This window comes from Erinaceus europaeus, chromosome 15, assembly GCF_950295315.1.
Source record: "Erinaceus europaeus chromosome 15, mEriEur2.1, whole genome shotgun sequence".
Classification (NCBI taxonomy): Eukaryota; Metazoa; Chordata; class Mammalia; order Eulipotyphla; family Erinaceidae; genus Erinaceus; species Erinaceus europaeus.
This window is the reverse complement of record NC_080176.1, coordinates 4194619-4217449: the sequence shown is the minus strand read 5'-3', so window position 1 is coordinate 4217449 and position 22831 is coordinate 4194619. Positions and strand designations below refer to the sequence as shown.

General features: G+C 55.5%; 1 protein-coding gene across 2 annotated transcripts in view; it reads right to left on the bottom strand.

Moving 5' to 3' along the window:
* SRL (sarcalumenin) overlaps positions 1 to 22506 on the bottom strand; it is a 41251-nt gene extending 18745 nt beyond the window's left edge. The window contains exon 1 of one of the 2 annotated variants that reach the window (XM_060172499.1): positions 22350 to 22506. In XM_060172499.1, coding sequence (XP_060028482.1) covers positions 22350 to 22410 — 61 coding nt within the window. In that variant the 5' untranslated portion in view covers positions 22411 to 22506. The remainder of the gene's footprint in view (positions 1 to 22349) is intronic. The other variant, XM_060172500.1, reaches the window with a different exon arrangement.
* Between the last annotated feature and the right edge of the window lie 325 nt (positions 22507 to 22831).

Below are 22831 nucleotides of genomic sequence, written 5' to 3'. Positions count from 1 at the left end.
ATCCCCTTATTCTCAAGGACACAGCAACCCACCTCTGCTGCAGGCAGACACCCCCTCTCAAGCTGTAGCTGCCATTCCATCTCTACCTCCAGAGAAAAATGACTTGTTGAGGCATCCCTTCTGCCTAGGCTGTCCCTTGTCCCTCTGCTGCAGCAGCCTCCAGAGGCCAGGAAAGGATGTTTTTGCTCTAGTCTCCCAAAGCCACTCTGTGTGATCCAATTCAAGGGCCAGGAAGTGAGGCACCTTTGATTTATTATTATTAGTTCCACAAAGGTTATCGCTGCCTGCATGACTCCACTGCTCCCAGCTATCATTTTTTCTTTCCTCTAGAAGGTGAGAGACAGAGCAAGAGGAGAGACACTGCAGCACCTCTCATGAAGCTTCCCCTGTGGGTTCTCCCATGTGCTCAGCCAGGGCTCAAACCCAGGTCCTTGCCTATGGCAACATGTGTCCTGTACCGGGTGAGCCACCTGCTGGCCCCGGGTTCCTTTTATTCTAAAGGGGCCTGTCTGGAAGGCCAGCATTGGTGACTCTTTCAAGCCTCCTGCACTCATCAGCCAGTCTCCAAGCCTCTGACTTCTGGGCCACCCGATGGCTCATGAGTGGGTGACGGGGACCTAGAAGTGTCGCTCCCTGTCCAGGCTGCGGAAGGTAGCTCTTCCCAGTGGCACCTCTCCTAGCCCTGCCTCTCTCCAGGCCCACCCTTCCAGTACCTGGCCTGCCACACAGAGAGCGCTAGGAGGCGCCCAGGTGCACCTGAGTAAACAGAAATCCTAGGTCTGAACTCCTGGGATATCGGGGTATTTTCAAATCAGCCTGCCCTAAGTAGGAATCAGAGGGCTGCATGGTCCAGGACAGATGAGGACCCCAGGCTCCAGCTTTGACCTTGACCTTCACTATGTGTATATCACCCCCCAGCCCCACCTCACAGGAAGTCAAGTTTGCACACCGAGTACACACTTGTGCCCATCCTTCCCTGGTTTTCACAACAAACAGCGGAGCAACCCCTGACCTCTGGCTAAGACATCTGGAGTGAGAAAGACTGAGGTGGTGGCTTCATGCCCTGTGGCCTTCCTTTCTAAGCTAAAAATAACTGCTGACAGCAAGCCTCTCAATGAAGCGAACCATGCCTCCAGGCCCCCAGAGAGGCAGCCCAGGAAGCAGCTGGGCCACCGGCCTGCCTCCCCTCACAACAGTAAGAGACTTCCAGAGCCTCTGCTTAAACTTGTTCCATTCCAGGAGGTCTGACCCAGGCTATCCTGCCCTCCAGGACCCCTGGCACTCTGCTGAAGCCCCCTGTAGGTGAGGTGCAGGGGAGCCGTGGGCACCTGGATGGGTGGGAAGCCTACTGAGTTGAGTCTTGACCTCCCCAAGGACATCAAGTGCCACACTGTACGTGCCACTGCCAGCAGATCACCCCCCACTTCACCCCACATGAGTGCTTTATCAGGAAAACAGGAGGCTTGCAGCTGAGCCCCAGAGAGCGTGGGAAGGCCCGTGTGCTGGGTACAGCACTGCGAGACCCTCCCTTTTCCACCAGCCCGACAGCTGCCCACCCGCCCACTGCCTCAGCAGGAACCCTGGCTCCCTTCCTCTTCCCCCCAGCCCACCCTGACAACCACACTCAATCCAAAGCACTTGTCACATGAACTCCAACAGTCTGGGGGTGTGGAGGACCATGGGGAGTCCAACTGGAGAGGAGGCGGCTCTGGCCTGGGAGCTGGGAGACTCGCCCAAGGTCAGGGAGGGCTGGTTGGCAGCCCTCACTTGTCTGGAGTTCTTCCTGCTCCTGGTAGTGTGCAGACTGTGCTCCTTGGAGTGCTGGGGTCCACAGGAGAGACTGGGTGAGGGGAGATGTGGCGCTGGTGGGTTCAGCCCAACTTTGTACTTGCTGTCCAACTGCTCTCCTCAGTCTGTCCTGCTGCCAGAGATGAGGGGTGACAAGCACAGCTCCTGCCTCCCTAGCAATTCCTCTGGTCTCCCCCCAGGACCCCCAGGACTCCTTAGGGCACCCTGTCATTTGTCACTGAGTGGCACGCAACAGGCACTGACTAGAGGCTTTGTCTTCACACAGGACTTGACATGCTCCAAAGCCGGTCATGTTCTTCTTCCTTGGTGCCCCCGGCAGCGCTGAGGCAGCAAAGCAGGGGTACTGCCCTCTGTTGAAACGAGAACTCGGACATAGGAGAGTCGAGGGGCCCTTTCAGGGATGGGCCAGAACGAGGCTGGGGAGTGCAGCAAGGATCCCAGCCTTGTGGTGGCCTTGGAACCCTACAGAACTCTCAGCACAAAGGCCCAGGCTGCAAGCCATCAGCTAAGGAGCACGACCTTGGAGAAGCACGGGTGCAAGCGGCAGAGAGTCTGCCTGCCGCTGAGACTGGAGATCAGCAGAGTGGAGGCCAGAACTCAAGATCTCTTATTTGATTGGTCTGTTTTGACTCCATTTCTGGCATTGAGATACATGGGTTGTTTTTTGTTTGCTTACTTGCAGAGTTCTTGTTTGTTTGTTTGTTTGTTTTTATCACCGCCTGGTTTGACCTGGGATCAATGCCAGCACTATGCATCTTCCACATGCCTTCTCACACGCTAGAGCAAGAGCCATGGACTCTGGTGACACCGGATAAAACATCTGTGACCGTGAACCACCCACCATCACACAAACGTGTTATCAGTGTTAAACTGAGGGGCTGACACTCACTTTCTAATTTCACCCCTGGACGTGCAGTGCCCAGAGTCCGCAAGCCCAATCATGGTGTCCAAGGAGTCCTGTGCCTCTCAGCAGCCCGTCCTCCAGGAGAGCACTTGGCCATGGAGTCTGAGACACCTGAGAGCGCAACACACGGAGACCCGCCCCATTCTCTGTCTCAGTCTCTGCACTTCCTGGACCCGGTGCTCAGTCCACCTCCACCTCTCCTTGCTTCCTGAGCTTCCTCTGCGGTCCCCAGTTCACCGCCCAGGGCCTTGTTCTCTCACCCCTTGCAGGGAACCTTTGGAAGCTTTGCAGATGTCAATGTGGCAAAGGGCCTTGGAGGGGAACTGCATCCCAAAAGCCCCTTTTGCTGTTCTGCTGACAGTTGCCTCCAGCCCAGTCCCCTGCCCAAGGGGCCCAGGGCCATAGCCCAGGCAGCCCTTCTTGCAGCCCTTCTTGGAGAGTCCCCTTGGCCAGACTCCCATAGGCATGGCTGACCCGACCAGGACTCTAGCCCCAAAGTGACTCACCCAAGGGACAAGGAACAGTGACCACTGCACCAGAGAGAACCATGCATGGGGGGGGTGGTGAAGGAACCTCCCCAGTGACCGACTCATTTGAGTTTAGTCCACAAAGATCCTAAAACTCTGACAAGTGGTTATTATCCATGACCACAGAACTAGTTAGCAGTGACAGTTCCAGAACCCAGCTTCCCTCCCGACTCTTCATCCCAAGAGTTTCCAGCCTCCACCCCAGCCACTGAGCAGGGCTGACATGACCTCAGGACATCAATCTCTTAATTGTCATCTAGTTCTTCCTCCTCCCTTTGAAAGCGTTAAGACTCCAAAACCATAAGACCCTCAAAGCCCAGAGCAATGACAGAGAAGCTCCCCTCCCCATCCCACTTGATTCCTGGGGATCCCTCACTGAAGGTGGGGAGAGCATGGGACATACACACTGGCCACGTGCCCGGTGGAACCTAGAATATGATAAATAAATAAATAATTTTTTTACAAAATAAAAACATTCAGGGACCAGGCAGTGGCATATCTGGTTAAGCACACGTAACATATTACTATGCACGAGGACCTGGGTTCAAGCTCCCTCTTCCCACCTGCAAGAGGAAAGTGAAGCAGGTCTGTAGGAGTCTCTCTTCTCAATTTCTATCTGTCCTATCTAAAAAAAAAAGAAGAAAGAAAAGAGAAGAAAAGAAAAGCTGGTCAAGCACATGTGGTGCAAAACACAAGCACTGGCATAAGGATCCCAGTTTGAGCCCCCAGCTCCCCACCTGCAGGGGAGTCGCTTCACAAGCAGTGAAGCAGGTCTGCAGGTGTCTGTCTTTCTCTCCCCCTCTCTGTCTTCCCCTCCTCTCTCCATTTCTCTCTGTCCTATCCAACAACGATGACATCAATAATAACAACAACAATAATGACTACAACAATGGAACAACAAGAGCAACCAAAGGGAACCTCCAGGATCAGTGATTCGTAGTGCAGGCACCGAGCCCCAGTAATAACCCTGGAGGAAAAAAAAAAAAAAGAAAGAAAGAAAGAAAAGCATTCTAAAGTGCTGGATGGAATGACAGTCTAATAATTCCCCAGAGAAGCAGAGGTGCACAACCAGCGCAGGTTCACTGCTGAGCCAGCACAGCCCAGCCTGGACAAGAGCGGCCAGGTCCCCCTCAGTTCACCCTACCCTCTATTCCAGGGTGGGCAGGAGAGGTCTTCCTTTCTGGGGCTCCTTCTCCCCACCCCAGCCAGAGCCACTGTCGCCCCAGGCAGCCTTGTTGTCCGTGAGCTTCCAGCTGGCCTGGGCCAGAGCGGGCCTAGGCGGTCAGCACTCCCAGGGGCCCAGTCTCGTCTTGCCAAGCACCGAGTCAGCTCCTGTGGCCACTGGCTGCCAACGCGGCCAGCCTGGCTCACCCAGAAACTTCAAGGCCTCACAGGGCTTCCCTCTGCCCTCTACCTCCCAGGCCCATCCACTGCAGCCATGGAGATGAGGCGACTGTCCACACACACTCACACAGAGTTTAAAGGGACACACACGGAGGGTGACATCTGCCTGAGAAGGGGGGAGTGGCGGCGTGACCAAGGGCCCACCACTGTCCACAGAAACAGCTGCACACCCGGCAGTCCCTGGAATAGTCCCTGGGATAATCCAGCAGGGCCGGCTGGGCGGCTCCCTAGGGGTAAGAGGCGCTTCGCCGCAATCACAGCTACCATGGAAGGTTCCGGTCAGATTGAGAATTAGACAACACCAAGATCTCCCGCCCCTGTGCCCTAGCCCACAGAACCTTCCAGAAACAAAACAGCAGTCCAGGACCCAAGCTGCCAGCTTTCCCCACCTTCCTTTTCACCACGTCTCACACGTCTGCCACAGAGCCCACCTTCTGGGTCCTTGTGCTTCTGACCCTACACCTTGTTACCCGAGGATTAGTTACTCTCATCCCAAGGACGAAGTGCCACCTTATGCCTGGGCTCTCCTCCACCACCTTCAGACACTGGAGCCAGAGGGAAGTCTCACCTCCAGAGCCAGGACGGACGGGTCACAGCTCCGCGGGAGAAAAGGGTGGAGTATTACATACCAATGCCAAGGACAGGTGAGTGTTACATACCAATGTCCCTAGGGCAACACACACGGCCACTGTCACACAAATAACCCTCCTCCCAGCCAGACCAGGGCCCAACCCTACACAAAGCCCAAGCCTTGACTGCATATCCTGAAGCTGATGTGGAAAGAAGGGCCCCAATCTGGGAGCTTAGAGCAACAGAAACAAATCCTGTCCCAGACCCGGTGCCCACAAGCCCAAGGCGGAGGAGCTGGCTGAGCTATGATCATCCACGGAAGGCCCAGCCTCACTATTCCTCTCCCTTCCCCTCAGCCTCAGCCCTGCGGCCTCCCAGTGCCTTCACCTCTCCCGCCAGCCACAAGGATCCTCTGGCTGACCCCCATCAGCTCCACATGAGCCGGTGACCGGTTTGCCCTGCCTGCGTGCAGTGACCTTGACAGCCCACCCATGCCCGCTCCCTCCTAGCTGCCAGCCCAGGGAGGCTGCTCACCCAGCAGCAGGACCTGCACGGTCCACACCACGGAACTCCTCAGAGGTGACTTCCAGGGAGTCCGCCATCTCCGTGAAAGTCAGTCCCCACCTGCCCCTGGCCAAGTTGGGCCCATGCCAAGGGCCTAGGTGTCTTCCTGCCCCCAGTACAGAGTGAGGTACACCTGTTCTCTCCCCGCCACCACCACTAAAAAACAAAACCCGTCTTCCCCAGTGCTGCCACCTTGTTCTCAGCCTGCGCTCCTCCACAGTGCCGACCTGTGCACAGTGGGGTTGCCGTTGCCCAGCAGGGCCTGGCCAGTCAGTAAAGACCCTGCTCAGTGCAGCCTCCCCAGGGTGAGGCTCAAGGTCATTTGCAAAAAGGTCTGCAAGGAGCTGACTTAGAAGCCTTCCTGAGTCAAGAGAGGGCACTGTGGGGGGCAGGCGGTGGTGCCTGGCTTAAGCATGCACTCTACGCCACAAGCAGTAAAACAAGGGCTGCAGGTGTCTCTCTGTCTCTCCCTCTCCATCTCTACCTCCCACTCCCCTCTCAAGTTCTCATTTTCCTATCAAAAAAAGGAATAAATAAATAAATGGACTAGTGTCATGCAGTTGATTCTCTGAATGGAATCAAATTAAAAAATAAAAATGTTTAGGGGGCCAGGTAGTGGCATACCTGCTTGATTGCACACATTACCATGCACAAGGACCCAGATTCAAGGCCCCAGTCCCCACCTGCAGGGATAAGTTTCACAAGTGGTGAGCAGGGCTGCAGGTATCTCCGTTTCTCTCTCCCTCTCTATCTCCCCCTTCCCTCTTGATTTCTCTCTGTCACTATTCAATAAACACTTTTTTTTGTTTTTGCCTCCAGGGTTTTTTATTGTTCTAGTTAGTATTATTACTGATGTCATCATTGTTGGATAGGACAGAGAGAAATAGAGAGAGGAGGGGAAGACAGAAAGGGGGAGAAAAAGACAGATACCTGCAGACCTGCTTCATTGCTTGTGAAGTGACTCCCCTGAAGGTGGGGAGCCAGGGCCTCGAATTGGGATCCTTATGCCGGTCCTTGCGCTTTGTGCCACCTGCGCTTGACCTGCTATGCTACTGCCTGACTCCCTGCCTCCAGGGTTATTGCTGGGGCTTGATGCCTACACCATGAATCCACTGCTCCTGGAGGCTATTTTTTCCCTTTTGTTGCCCTTGTTGTTTATCATTGTTGTTATTATTGCTGTCATTGTTGATAGGACAGAGAGAAATTGAGAGAGGAGGGAAAGACAGAGGAGGGAGATAAAGATAGACACCTGCAGACCTGCTTCACCACCTGTGAAGCACCCCCCTGCAGGTGGGGAGCTGGGGGTTCAAACCGGGTTTTTGTTTTTTAAAGGGGCAAGGAAGACAACATAATGGTTATGCAAAGAGACTCCAAAGTTCCAGGTTCGATTCCCCATAGCACCAGAAGCCAGAATGATCAATGTTCTGGTGTTAAAAAAAAAGTTTTCTTTTAAAGTTTTTTTTTAATTTTTAAAAAAATATTTATTTATTCCCTTTTGTTGCCCTTGTTGTTTTTTTTAAGGGTTTTAAGAAAAAGTCTCCTTTTTAAAAAAAAAGTTGGGGGGAGTCGGGTGGTAGCGCAGTGGGTTAAGCGCACGTGGCGCAAAGTGCAGGGCCTGGTGTAAGGATCCGGTTAGAGCCCCCGGCTCCCCACCTGCAGGGGAGTCGCTTCACAGGCAGTGAAGCAGGTCTGCAGGTGTCTGTCTTTCTCTCCCCCTCTCTGTCTTCCCCTCCTCTCTCCATTTCTCTCTGTCCTATCCAACAACAACATCAATAATAACTACAACAATAAAACAACAAGGGCAACAAAAGGGAATAAATAAATAAATATTAAAAAAAAAACAAGTTGGGGCCAGGTGGCCAGGTGGTAGTGCACCTGGTTAAATGCACACATTACAGTGCAGAAGGACCCAGGTTCAAGCCCGTGGTCTTCATTTACAGGGGGAAATCTTCACAAGTGAAAGCAAGGCTGCAAGGGTCCCTCTGTCTCCTTTCCTATCTTCCCCGCCCCTCTCAAGTTCTCTCTGTCTCTATCCAATAATGAGTAAATGAAAAGATTTTTAAAAAGAAGAAGTTGGGGGGGTGGGCAGTGGTGCACCTGGTTGAGCACACATATTATGTGAAAGGACCTGGGTTTGAGCCCCCACTCCCATCTGCATGGGGGAAGCTTCAAGAGTGGTGAAACAGGTCTGCAGGTGTCTTCTCTCTCTCTCTCTCTCCCCTCCCCTTTCAATTTATCTCTCTTATTTAACATTTAAAAAAAAAAAAAAGGAAACATGCGGGGGTCAGGCGGTAGAGGCGCTGGTGTCTGCACCTTGCTGGTCTCTGCTTTTCCTGTTGCCACCAGGGTGACTGCTGGGATTCAGTGCCTGCATACTCACACTCCTGGTGGCCCTTTTTTCTTTCTCCTCTTTTTTTATTCTCTCCTTCCCTCACTTTTTTCTCTCTTCCTTCCTTCCTTTCTTTTCTTTCTTTTTTTTTTTTTTGTTTTGATAGAGGCAGAGAGAAATTAAAAGGGCAAAGGGTGAGAGAGAGAGAGAGACCTACAGTGCTGCTTCACCACTCCTGAGGCTTCCTGGATGCAGGTGGGAACTCAGGGCTTAAACCTAGGTCCCGGTGTATGGAAATGGGTGCATTGCACTGGGTGCACCACTACCCAGCTCCACAATATTTAGAACTCTGAAAGTCATTTAATTGAATGTGCAAATGACATGGGATGTAAAGGACATATCAACAACGTTGTTTATAAAGAAAAAAAATCAAGTGTCAAGAAACAGCTTACCAGGTGGGGTGTGTGCCTTGTCATGCAGCTGGCACCACACAGGAGGCACCGTGGCACTGGGGGAAGCTCCGGTGCTGTGGTGCCTCACCCTCTCTGTTTGTCTCTCCTGAATGAAAAAGTGACCCAGCCGTCCCTTTAGTAACTCCACACCCTGCCGGGGGGTGTCAACAATACCAGGACACAAGAGGACACGTACCAGCAGGGCCCACCTAGAAACTCACAGCCGCAACTGTGTCTGGATCTTAGGTAGGGGAAGAATGTGTCTGCACAGCACCTCCCAAATCCATGCTCCAGAGAACCTCAAAGGGTGATCGTATTTGGAACAGGGTCTCAGGAGCTGCGTGTAGTTCAGATGAGGTCACACCGGTGTCCTTCTAGAGAAGGTGACACAGAAAGGCCCAGGGAGAGGCCACATGAGGACAGAGAGCAGCACTGTGCAGAAATACCGCAAGAGTGAGGAAGAGCCACCCCAGGAGCCTCTGGATGGGGTGCAGACCAGAGACACCCCCAAACAGGCTTGTGGCCTCCTGACCTGGCAGAGACTATATTTCTGTTGTTCTAAGTCACCACGCTTGTGACCATTTGTTACCTCGACCACAGAAACATGACTAGGAGCCAGCACCGGACCTGGCCCGAGGAATCCTGGGGGCCCCCTTATCAAGCTGGAGGAGCAGCACCCCACTACTTCCATCTCTGGACACAGAGCCGCCCCTCCCTGAACCATCAACTTATTTTTAGCCCCTGACTCCATCTGCCGTATATGGTTCCCTGCCTGGGGGGGGGGGACTGTCCCCTCCTGCACAATAAGCTCTTTGAGGACAGAGAATCCCAGGATATTAACAGTCCTGAGAAGCGGCAGAAAGGGATTCACTCGCCCGTTCCTGTTTCACGGTATCTGAGGAAACCAGCGACAGATGTGGGCCGAGGTCACACAGCGGGAGTGTGTGATTACTGCCACAGCCCTTTTAACCTCAAAAGGTATCCAGTATCAGAAAACATCGCAAGGCTCCAATAACATTTCTTATTTTAGTTGTCTGGCAGCCCCATGCTGAAAATGGGTGGAATTGTGATCCCTCTTTACAGGGAAGAAGCAGATGCAAAGAGAGAAAGGGGCTTGGGAGCACCGTCATGATGCCGGGGCTCGCTGTGTCCTGGGTTTCAGCTGGCTGCCTCCAGGGATGGGGTCTGGGTGGAGAGCCCACTAGCCCTCCTACAATTCAGGAAGGAACCCAGGCAGAAGGAGGTGCAGACACAGGTGGGCTTGGCCCTATCACAGCATGGATCCCCAGGGCCACAGTGAGAGCTGTGACCTTTCTCAAACCTTGTCCAGAGCCCCAGGGAGCACTCCTAGGGTCCTGGCCTCCAGGATGACAGCTAGAGGAATAAGGGCCCTTCCACCAGTCGGTACCAGGGGAGAGCGAGGAGGAACGCAAGGCAGAGCCCGGTCCCCCACAGGGTGGTTGGGAGCTGGAGCGGGAGCCGGGCACAGGGTGGGTGGGTGTGGCTTCCTGGGCAAGAGCTCAAGCCCTTACCTGGTACCAACTAGGAACAATGCTATGGAAGAAGGCCGAGCTGGCAGAGGTCACAACTGAATGGCTACTTGGAGGAGGACCAGGAGCTGGGGGGCGTGGGCTCCCAAACCCCAGGCCTGCCTCTGGGCTGAGCTCCTGGAGCAACCCCTTCCTGCAGCCCAGAACATCGAGCCAGGCTTTGCCTGCACCTGTTTGAGCTCAGAGTGGAGTCCCTGCTCTAGAAAGGCCCAAAAATATCTATGCGGGGCTGTGGGGGGAGACGGGGTGACAGGCTATCATATGCCCAGGGCCCAGAGAGAGGGTTTGGCTCAGCTTGACCTTCAAGGTCCACTGAAACCGCCCCAAATCACAAAGGGCCCTAACAGAATCCCACCCCTGTCTTCAGCTAAGTTCACCAACCCTGCCCTGCAATGCTCCCGGGGTCCCCTCTGCTGCCCTCGGTTCCCCATCCCCAGATGCCCGTCTCCACCTGCACAGACCATCTACTCATTCACGAGACAGCGCGTGCTCACGCAGCCAAGTGCTGGGAACAGGGCAGCACAGCCTGTCCCCATCGCCACAATCCAGTGGCAGCTCCCTCGCTCCAGGCCAATGGACCCTCCTCTCTGAAAGGTCTGGCTCCCAGCCTTGCCCTGAGCACCCACCAGGGTGGTCAAGACGCTTCTTTTTCTGTGCCTGTGAGCTCCTGGGGCAGAGACAGAGTGGACAGGCAGCCCATCCCAGACCCGCCAGCTACACTCCCCCAGGTGTGGTTACCAGCCCTTCTCTCCAGCCCTGCATTACTGCCTAGGGACTCAATGCCAGGCTGTGCCCGACACCCCCACCAGGTTGCCAGGCAGCCTCGCCCAACCTATAGCTGGAGGGTCACGTGTTCCCAAGGTCATGCACACACTGGGGACCCACCCCTACACCAGAAGAGGAAAGGTTCTTCTCTCAAGACCCCATGGCCATGGCCGGGGAGCCGGTGGGGCTGGCACTCCACTGAAACCCTGCTGGGCCCCAGGATCTGGAGCCGGAGGGGGCATGGGCCAGAGAGTTTCCCCAAAGCCTAGCTGCTATGATCCCAGGAAAGACGGGGTCCTGGTGGCACCAGGAGGAGCTGCCCACTTGTACTAGACCCCCACAGTGCCCTGAGAAATGGCCCTCTGGCCACTTTCCTAAGGGAGGCTGGGTCATCCTACCCTGCCACTCAAGGAAGATATAGGTTGACTTTTATTCTTTATCTTCCTTGTATGTCTATCTATCTATCTATATTTTTGTCCATTTTTTCTTATGGCTCTGTCTTCTCTCTCTTTATAAGTTACACTTACACCTATTACTACTTCAAATGTCTTTTTTTTTCTTTCTCTTCTTCTCTGTGTCTTGATGGAATTACGTTTCAGAGCCCCCTAATTATCTTCCCCTAACATTTATCCCTCTCTGGGAATATGGACCAAAATCCTTTTTTGGGGTGCAGAAGGTAGGAGTTCTAGAATGTTCCCAGCTGTGACCATGGATGTGAGCTCAGACTGACAGGGACTTGGAGGTTATACAGGCTCCTGTGCAAAATATGAACAGACATGGACCCCGGATCAGACTGATACGGTAAATAGTTATACAAATTGTATTTATATATTTTCTTCAAGTTTGGGAGCTACTCTCTGCCCTGATCTAGCTTTCTAGTCCTATTCTCAACTCTAGTACCTCCTCCTGGACAACAGTCTTAATCGACCTCCATGTTAACTATCAAACTCAAGCAAAAATGACTAAAGTCATGGGCCCCTTGGAACACACTAGCTTCTTTTTTTATTATCCTTATTTGTTAGATGGAGATAGCCAGAAATCAATAGGGAAGGGGGTGATGGAGAGGGAAAGAGACAGACACCTGCAACACTGCTTCACCAGTTGTGAAGCTTTCCCCCTGCAAGTGGGGACCGAGGGCTGAAACCCAGGTCCTTGCATACTGTATAATGTGTATTAACTAGGTGCGCCACCACTCAGCCCTTACTTCCTAGCTTCTTACCACCCTAAAATCCCTATCCTCACCTGCTCTATTCCTACTTTCTGGTTCCTATCTATTAAAAACTTTGTCCTGCCTCATAACTTACTGCCTTTCAAACACCAGTTTGCAGATGCTACTATGATTCCATCCTAAACTCTATGGGCAGACAACCTCACTGATGTGTCCCAGATGCTCACTTCCCCAGAGCCCTGCCCCACTAGGGGAAAGTAACCTGCCAACATCCATGTCCAGCAGGAAAGCAATTACAGAATCCAGAACTCCTACCTTCTGCACCCCAAGAAAGAATTTGGGTCCATATTCCCAGAGAGGGATAAATGTTAGGGGAAGATAATTAGGGGGCTCTGAAACCCAATCCATCAAGACCCAGAGAAGAAAAGAAAGAAAGAAAAAAAAAGGACATTTGAAGTAGTAATAGGTGTAAGTGTAACTTATAAAGAAAGAGAAGACAGAGCCATAAGAAAAAATGGATAAAAATATAGACAGACAGACAAGGCAGATAAAGAATAAAAGTCAACCTATATCTGTGACCTTGAGAGAACCACTGCAGTTTCCAATGAAGGGAACAGGGATACAGAACTCTAGTGGTGGGAATGATGTGGAACTGTGCCCGTTATCTCATAATTTTGTAAATCAATATTAAATTACTGATTTTTTAAAAATGAAAAGAAAGAGAAGGAGAAGAATGAAGAAAGAAAACTAGGTCTTTGGCCACACCCACCACCAGGGCAGCCCAGGGCAGCCTTCCCTCCCGTCTGTGCACCTGGCCAGACTGTGAGGGGTTGTAAGGAGCCTCTCTACACACCAGGCCCCCACCCACCCGACAGGCTGCTCCAGGAGGTGGCAAGGAGCAGGTACGTCTCCTGGGTTGGGGAGGGACACTTAGGAGCTGGAACCAGAGCCAAATCACCTTCAGAAGCAAAGTGGGGGGCTGGGCAGGGGCTGGGTGGTGGCTCAGTGGGTTAAGCACACATGGCACCAAGTGCAAGGACCAGAGCAAGGATCCCAGTCCTTGATCCCAGTTCAAGCCCCAGGCTCCCCACCCGCAAGGAGGGTCACTTCACAGGCAGTGAACAAGGTCTACAAGCATCTATCTTTCTCTCCAGCTCTCTATCTCCCCCTCCTCTCTCAATTTCTCTCTGTCCTATCCAACAACGACAGTAACAACAACAACAATAATAACAACAATAAGGGCAAAAAAAAAGGGGGGGGGAATGGCCTCTAAGAGCAGTGGATTCGTAGTGCAGGCACCAAGCTCCAGCAATAACCCTGGAGGCAAAAAAAAAAAAGGGATAAGGCTGAACCCCAATGGGACAGGATGCCCTGAGCCCAGAGGAAGGTGCAGCATAGGCAAGGCAGACCAGGAAATGAGTGTCCCCAAAAACTTGCCCAATTATGCCACACACACCCAGGCCTCTGCACAGAACAGGACAGGCAAGTCCAGGTGGGCCATCCGACAGCTGTGCCCACCCAGATCCCTGAAGTCACTCACTTGGCACTGGGCCCCTCACATGCACTCAGACCCACACTGCAGCCTCACCGCTCAGGACCCAGAACTGGGGGAAGGGGAGCCTTTACAGCTCCCAATGCCTGAGATAGGGAAGTGGGTGAGACTGCAGACCAGAGCACTGGGAAATCCCACACTAGGGGCGCAATCCTCCTTTAAAGCTCAAAGGGGCAGCCTGCAACATGGCATAGCAGCTTCCATTGCAGGCTCAAGACCCTGAGTTCAGTCCTCAGCATCACATATACCTCTCTCTTTCTCTCTGTTTCTCACCAATAAATGAAAGTGTTTAAAATAATTTAAAGTGACCTGAGAAAGAAAATCTGAGCTCAAGGGCTTATAGTTGGGGTAACAGACAGGGTCAGTGGGAAGGCAACCCAGAGAGAAAGTAAAGGAACTCTGCGGGGTGGGTTTGGATCTGAAGGCAGACCCCCAAGCCTTCAGGGGCCCCTGAGAGGGCAGCTGAGGGGTGTCTGGGGGCAGCTCCAAGAGCAGGGGTGAGAGGACACACGCCATCTGTCATCTGGTTCTCTCCTCCCACTTCCCCCACCAACACCACTGCAAAGACTGGTGGGTCTGGAGAGGCACAGGCCTCCTGGCCAGTACCAAGCATGAACACAAGCATGGCCACTGGATCCTACTGGGAAAGAGGACATGGTGTGTTGACTGGGAAACATGGCAGATCATATGCCAGTGGAGCCCCAGCCTCCCCCAACCTGAGCTCAGCAGCCCAGCTGAGGAAGCACCCTGATCAATTCTGCAGCCTGTCTGGAGGAGCCGGCACAGCCACCCGTGGGCCCCTCCACTGTGACCGTGACTACAGAGCTGACAGGCTGAGCCCAGGGTCGCTCCTGCACCTGTGCAGCACACGGCAAAAAGGGCAGCGTCCCCGTCTCACCTTCAGGGTCAAGATCAGCCTGGCCCCTCCCCTCTGGACCCCTGCTCTGTGGGCCAGGACCCCCTGCCCCTAGTTTAGCCCCCTAGACATCCCTGGTGTTACTGATTGAGCAGTGTCCCTCTCATCTCCAGGTGTCCCCAGGATGCCGTGGCATGTCCCTTAACACCTACGACCTGGTCCACCCTCCTAAACATCCCTAGCCCCTCGCTGGCCCCTTCCATCTGTCACTCTGTCCCTCCCAATGGAGTGTCTACATTGTCCAATAAACACTTTGTCTCCAGAGATGGAAGAACAGGGTCAAATTTCTATGCAAACACACCCACCCTGATGGTTTCCTCCCCAACTAGAGTTAAAGGTCACTGGGTCAAAGACTTCCTTGGGTCAAGCCCACCTGCCTCTGTATCTCTGTGGTCCCAACCTGTGACCCTGCCAGAAGGCCTTCTTTCCCCAGTTTCCAGGTTGCCCGCCACCCCCACATAGAGCCGTCATCCCCTGCCCTTTCCCACCCCCAATTTCCAGCTCCTAATTGTCTCCTCTCTGCAGCAGCTCACCCTCCTCCTCATACAAATGGGTTTCCTATTGGGGTCCCCACTCCCGACTCCCTGCCCCAGCTCCCATTTTCTGACCCAACATCTTCATCCAGAGGGTCCACAGGCTCCAAACCTAAGCTAGTAAGTTCTGTGCTTAAAAATAACATTCTGGGGGAGTTGGCCGGTAGTGCAGCGAGTTAAGCGCACATGGCACAAAGCACAAGGACCGGCGTAAGGATCCTAGTTCAAGTCCCCGGCTCCCCACCTGCAGAGGAGCCACTTCACTTCATTTTTTTTTGTTTTCCTTTTTGTTGCCCTTGTTTTATTTTTATTATTGTTGTAGTTACTATTGTTGTTATTGATGTCGTCATTGTTGGATAGGACAAAGAGAAATGGAGAGAGGAGGGGAAGACAGAGGGGGAGAGAAAGACAGACACCTGCAGACCTGCTTCACCGCCTGTGGAGCGACTCCCCTGCAGGTGGGGAGCCGGGGGCTCGAAGCGGGATCCTTACGCAGGTCCTTGCGCTTTGAGCCACATGCGCTTAACCCGCTGCGCTACTGTCCGACTCCCCAAAATAAATATTTTTTGAAAATCACATTCTGGGGGGTCGACTGGTTAAACGCACACATTACAGTGCACGTGGATGTAAGTTCAAGTCCCTGATCCCCCCTGCAGGGGGAAAGCTTCACAAGTGGTGAAACACAGCTACAGGTATCTCTTTGTCTCTCCCCCTTTCTACCTCTCAATTTCTCTGTCTGTCTGGTAATAAAAAATAAAAAAGGGCCATGCTGACACCGGCCATGCTGGGAACTGCTCTCGGGACCCAGTGCTCAGTCCAAAACTTTACCCATCGCGCTGCCTCCCACACCTTGAACTTGCGCTCAGGTTCTGTGCCCTGTGCACTACTGCCAAGCTATATCCCCTGACCAACATGAACTCTAAAAATGGCTCTTTCCTTTCATTCCAGGTTTCCTTTTTGGGTGAGATCATGTGCCCAGTCCAGGCACCCAGGCCCCCTCCACTCCCACCTTATCCCTGCATTACTGGCGTGCTTGCCTAATCAGCCTCCTGAGTCTGTCTCCCCTCACACCCTCATCCTGGGCTCAGTACCCAAGCCCTCCCCACTTAGGCTTGAGCCAGTCTTCCAAATAAGTCCCCACACCCCCACTCCCCTGCCTCCCTTCCCACTGCAAGCCGTCCTGGTACTCAAGGAGCTGTAGTCTGGGGGACTGAGCAGTAGCACAGTGGGTTAAACACACATAGTGCAAAGCGCAAGGACCAGCGTAAGGATCCCAGTTCGAGCCACTGGCTTCCCACCTGCAGAAAGGTCACTTCATGGGTGGTGAAGCAGATCTGCAGGTGTCTATCTTTCTCTCCCCCTCTCTATCTTCCCCTCCTCTATCAATTTCTCTCTGTTCTATCCAAAAAAAAAGGAGGAGGAGGAAGAGGAGATAAAAAGGAAAAAATGGCCAGGAGCAATGGATTTGTAGTGCAGACACCAAGCCCCAGAAGAAGTGAAAACCAAAAAAAGCTGCAGTGTGTGCTGACACCCAGGTCTGTTAACCCTGGACCTGCCCCCGGATCCCTGCCCCCTACTCTCTGAGGACCAGCTCAAATGCAACCTCGCCTGTAAAGCAGTACGTGTGTGTGTCCCGCACCTCACCTGTGCCCCCAGGATGCCAAGTGAGTCTTTGGCGCAAGCTCAGCGGGTAGAAGATGCTGGCAGCTGTGAGCACTCGGTCACCACGTGCAAACACCACAGGGACAGCAAGCTCAGTGGATGAGCCAGGGAGAAACAGCCTGCCACAAGCACCAGGGATGGGTGAGGCACCAGGAGGAACAAGCTGGCATAGGCCCCAGGAGGCACAGGCCTCAGGAGGCACAGGCACCAGGAGACACAGGCCCCAGGAGGCACAGGCCCCAGGAGGCACAGGCCCCAGGAGACACAGGCCCCAGGAGACACAGGCACCAGGAGACAAAGGCACCAGGAGGCACAGGCACCAGGAGACACAGGGACCAGGAGGCACAGGCACCAGGAGACACAGGGACCAGGAGGCACAGGCACCAGGAGACACAGGCCCCAGGAGGCACAGGCCCCAGGAGGCACAGGCCCCAGGAGACACAGGCCCCAGGAGACACAGGCACCAGGAGACAAAGGCACCAGGAGGCACAGGCACCAGGAGACAAAGGCACCAGGAGACACAGGCACCAGGAGACACAGGCACCAGGAGACACAGGCACCAGGAGACAAAGGCACCAGGAGGCACAGGCACCAGGAGGCACAGGCCCCAGGAGGCACAGGCACCAGGAGACACAGGCACCAGGAGACACAGGCACCAGGAGGCACAGGGACCAGGAGACACAGGTGAGGCACCAGGAGACACAGGCACCAGGAGACACAGGCCCCAGGAGGCACAGGCACCAGGAGACACAGGCACCAGGAGACACAGGCACCAGGAGACACAGGCACCAGGAGGCACAGGCACCAGGAGGCACAGGCACCAGGAGACACAGGCACCAGGAGACAAAGGCACCAGGAGACACAGGCACCAGGAGACACATGCACCAGGAGACACAGGCACCAGGAGACAAAGGCACCAGGAGGCACAGGCACCAGGAGACACAGGCACCAGGTGACAAAGGCACCAGGAGACACAGGCACCAGGAGACAAAGGCACCAGGAGACACAGGCACCAGGAGGCACAGGCCCCAGGAGACACAGGCACCAGGAGACACAGGCACCAGACACAGGCACCAGGAGACAAAGGCACCAGGAGACACAGGCACCAGGAGACACAGGCACCAGACACAGGCACCAGGAGACAAAGGCACCAGGAGACACAGGCACCAGGAGACACAGGCACCAGGAGACACAGGTGAGGCACCAGGAAACACAGGCACCAGGAGACACAGGCACCAGGAGGCACAGGCACCAGGAGACACAGGTGAGGCACCAGGAAACACAGGCACCAGGAGACACAGGTCCCAGGAGGCACAGGCACCAGGAGACAAAGGCCCCAGGAGGCACAGGCACCAGGAAGCACAGGCACCAGGAGACACAGGCACCAGGAGATACAGGCACCAGGAGACACAGGTGAGGCACCAGGAGGCACAGGCACCAGGAGACACAGGGACCAGGAGACACAGGCCCCAGGAGGCACAGGCACCAGGAGGCACAGGCACCAGGAGACACAGGCCCCAGGAGACACAGGTGAGGCACCAGGAAACACAGGCACCAGGAGACACAGGCACCAGGAGACACAGGTGAGGCACCAGGAAACACAGGCACCAGGAGACACAGGCACCAGGAGACACAGATCCCAGGAGGCACAGGCACCAGGAGGCACAGGCCCCAGGAGACACAGGCCCCAGGAGACACAGGCACCAGGAGACACAGGCACCAGGAGACACAGGCACCAGGGGACACAGGCCCCAGGAGGCACAGGCACCAGGAGACACAGGCACCAGGGGACACAGGCCCCAGGAGGCACAGGCACCAGGAGACACAGGGACCAGGAGACACAGGCCCCAGGAGGCACAGTCACCAGGAGACACAGGCACCAGGAGACACAGGCACCAGGAGACACAGGCACCAGGAGACACAGGTCCCAGGAGGCACAGGCACCAGGAGACACAGGCACCAGGAGACACAGGCACCAGGAGGCACAGGCCCCAGGAGGCACAGGCCCCAGGAGACACAGGGACCAGGAGACACAGGCCCCAGGAGGCACAGGCACCAGGAGACACAGGCACCAGGAGACACAGGCACCAGGAGACACAGGGACCAGGAGACACAGGCACCAGGAGACAAAGGCACCAGGAGGCACAGGCACCAGGAGACACAGGCACCAGGAGACACAGGCACCAGGAGACACAGGCACCAGGAGACACAGGCACCAGGAGAAACAGGTGAGGCACCAGGAGACACAGGGACCAGGAGACACAGGCAACAGGAGACACAGGCACCAGGAGACACAGGCCCCAGGAGGCACAGGCACCAGGAGACACAGGCACCAGGAGACACAGGCACCAGACACAGGCACCAGGAGGCACAGGTACCAGGAGACACAGGGACCAGGAGACACAGGCACCAGGAGGCACAGGCACCAGGAGACACAGGCACCAGGAGACACAGGGACCGGGAGACACAGGCACCAGGAGGCACAGGCACCAGGAGACACAGGCACCAGGAGACACAGGGACCAGGAGACACAGGCACCAGGAGGCACAGGCACCAGGAGACACAGGCACCAGGAGACACAGGCACCAGGAGACAAAGGCACCAGGAGACACAGGCACCAGGAGACACAGGCACCAGGAGACACAGGCACCAGGAGACACAGGCACCAGGAGACACAGGTACCAGGAGACACAGGGACCAGGAGACACAGGCACCAGGAGGCACAGGCACCAGGAGACAAAGGCACCAGGAGACACAGGCACCAGGAGACACAGGCACCAGGAGGCACAGGCACCAGGAGACACAGGCACCAGACACAGGCACCAGGAGGCACAGGCACCAGGAGACACAGGCACCAGGAGGCACAGGCACCAGGAGACACAGGCACCAGGAGACACAGGTGAGGCACCAGGAGACACAGGTGAGGCACCAGGAGACACAGGCACCAGGAGACACAGGCACCAGACACAGGCACCAGGAGACACAGGGACCAGGAGACACAGGCAACAGGAGACACAGGCACCAGGAGGCACAGGCACCAGGAGACACAGGTGAGGCACCAGGAGACACAGGTGAGGCACCAGGAGACACAGGCCCCAGGAGACACAGGCACCAGGAGACACAGGTGAGGCACCAGGAGACACAGGCCCCAGGAGGCACAGGCACCAGGAGACACAGGGACCAGGAGACACAGGCCCCAGGAGGCACAGGCACCAGGAGACACAGGGACCAGGAGACACAGGCACCAGGAGACACAGGCACCAGGAGACACAGGGACCAGGAGACACAGGCACCAGGAGGCACAGGCACCAGGAGACACAGGCACCAGGAGACACAGGCACCAGGAGGCACAGGCACCAGGAGACACAGGCACCAGGAGGCACAGGCACCAGGAGACAAAGGCACCAGGAGGCACAGGCACCAGGAGACACAGGCACCAGGAGACACATGTGAGGCACCAGGAGACACAGGCACCAGGAGACACAGGTGAGGCACCAGCACAACATGATGCTGGTTTGGATCTGGAGTCAGGAATGCTGACCACACTCCCAGCTGGATCTCAGGACAGGCAGGGATGCAGCCCCTGTCCAGCCCACCATGCCAGGGATACCCAGTGACGAGAGGCATCTGGAGGAGGACAGAGAGAGGAGCACTGGTGCCTGAGGTCCGCCAGGAACTGCCTCACCTTTACAGTTACACCCAGACAGGGCCAAAACCAACATTTCCTGACATATGGTGCCAGGGCTGAAGTTGGGGTGAGGGCACTAGCAGACCCCAGATTAGCACCTCAGACTCTTCACCTACTCCCTTCACTGGCCCCACTAGGAAAGGACTCACTGGGGCACACAGTTTTCAGGGGGGCTCTGCTCTACCCCCCAAGACCCCCAAACTCTCACACTCCCAGCAGACCCCCCTATCCTGAGGGGCCACACTGTCCCTGTGTTGGGGGAAGCATCCACAGGCAGCCTCACACTCCTGCAGGCAGGCTTGCCCAGAGAGGCCAAGGAGTGGACAGGTACCTGCAGGGCTGGGCCCGTGACCTTGGCGGGTCTCCATTTCTGTGGCTCCCTGCCCTCACCTGGGCAGAGAGGAGGCTGAGAGGGGGAAGGCCAGTCTAGGGGAAAGGACTGTAATGGGAGGGTCAGCCCTTGGGGTTGGACACTGTGGTGGGTGTGAGAGGAAGTCGTCTTTGGGGGCCCACAGTCTGCAAGTGGAGGGTGAGCAAGCACCCTCTTTGAAAAGAGCTCAGAGCCCATGAAGCTGGGACACACCCAGGGGCTCCAGACCAACCTGGAAGGAAAGAATGTGCAAAGGGAGGGTCTTTGTGCAAAGCACCTGCCTGGTCTCCCCAAGGAAAAGCCCCAGGGAGCCTGTGGAACATTCCAGAAGGCCCCATCCCTTGTCAGAAGGGGAGATAAAGAATGTCCCTAAAAGGCCAAAAGTTGCTGAGCCCCGCAGTGGAAGCAGGATAGCAGCTGGGTTGTGGGCGCAGGGGAGGGGCTGTGAGGAGAGGGTGGCAGGCTCTGCTGGGGATCCGGTTACTGTTTCCATACTTAGCCACTGACAGCCGCTTGGAATCCTCACCACTCCAGCACTGCAGCCCTGCGGAGCCCAGATTAACTCAAGGGCAGACAAGGGCAGAGCCCAGTGACACACAGGAGGCCAGAGACCCCACTTTGATTCTCCACACCCCAGGGATGGTTTCTGTTCCTGCCCACCCTGGCTGGGGCAGTGGTCAGGCAGCTCCCTCATTCAACAACAGAGGCTCCAGATCACAGAGGCCATGTACCCCCATGTGCCCCTGCTCAGACTAAGGTTGTGATTCAGGAAAGACCAGGAGTTACACAGATTCCTTGAGCCTCCCAGAGCACTCCTCCAATCCTCCACAAAGGGAAGCCAGTCCCAGGAGTCTCAGGACCAAGAGGGGTGGCAAAATTCTCTGGCATCCCTCCTGGCCTATAAATAGCCCAAGGCTGTAACTGGAGCCCCCACCTCCTCCACTCAAAATGCTGAGCAGGCAAAGGGGAAGCATGGTAGGGGGCCCAGGCCCTGCAAGTGAAGCCCTGGGCTGGCTGGAGTAGCTCCATGGTGGCCCAAAGCCATCCTCAGTCCTCTTCTGAACTCTGTGTCCCACTTAGTCCCCACCCAACTGCCAGCTCATCTCCAGTCCTGTCCCAAATTGACACCACTCTACCCACCCCATGCATCCAAGGACCCCTGACTGTCCACACCACCACCACCACCCCCTGTCCTCAGCCACCTGCCCCGAGTCTCAGCTCAACCAGGTCCTCCTCCACGTCAGCTGATCGACCTCTGGGGGGCCCAGGTCCTCTGAGATGGGCTGTGTGTCCATCCTGATTTAGGGTCCTCTTCCCAGCATCTCCCGCCAGACCGTCTCTCTGGCCCCTGGCCCCCTAGTTGGCCTGGGCCATCCACAGCTCTCCACTTCCTCCACCACCTGTTCTGGGGTTCTCCAGGGCACCAGGGAGAAGAGGATAGAGCCAAGCTCCAGCTAAGCTTTGCTCACAGACAAGAGGAAGCACCACGGTTGTGACCTCCACCCAGCATCCCACAGTGAACAGATGTCCTGAGGGATCACCGTTGGGAGTGGGAGGGGGATCTACCCAACACAGAGGGGTCATACCTGCTTGTCCCGGGAGCAGGAGCGACGCCACAAAGCAGCAGAGCAGGACCAGCGCCCTCATGGTGACTGCCAAGAGAGCCCAGCTGCAGCTCGCCTCTATTTATAGGCCATAGCCAGGGAGGGGAGGGTCACACAGTCACTGGGGCAACTGGGCGGACGTGATGGGGAAGCAGCGACACAAGAGAGGCTGTGCCCTCGACCAGGCCCCGGCGGGCTCGAGTGTCAGGGGTCACAGCACGGGCAAAGAACTGGGTGGCAACTGTGGGTTCCTGAGTCTGCCCAGAATCTGCACTAACTTGGTCTCAGTACAATGACCTTAACAATCAGAGATTTTGGAGGCCTGGTGTTGAAGGGCAAATGGAAAGAGACCCTGTGCTAGGGCCACTCCGTTCAAGGGTCACTCTGTTCGAGGTCAGGGGGTGAAGTCACAGTGGTCAGTGCAGGACTGGCCACATTTGACCTTCGTGGTCCCTGGTTAGGAG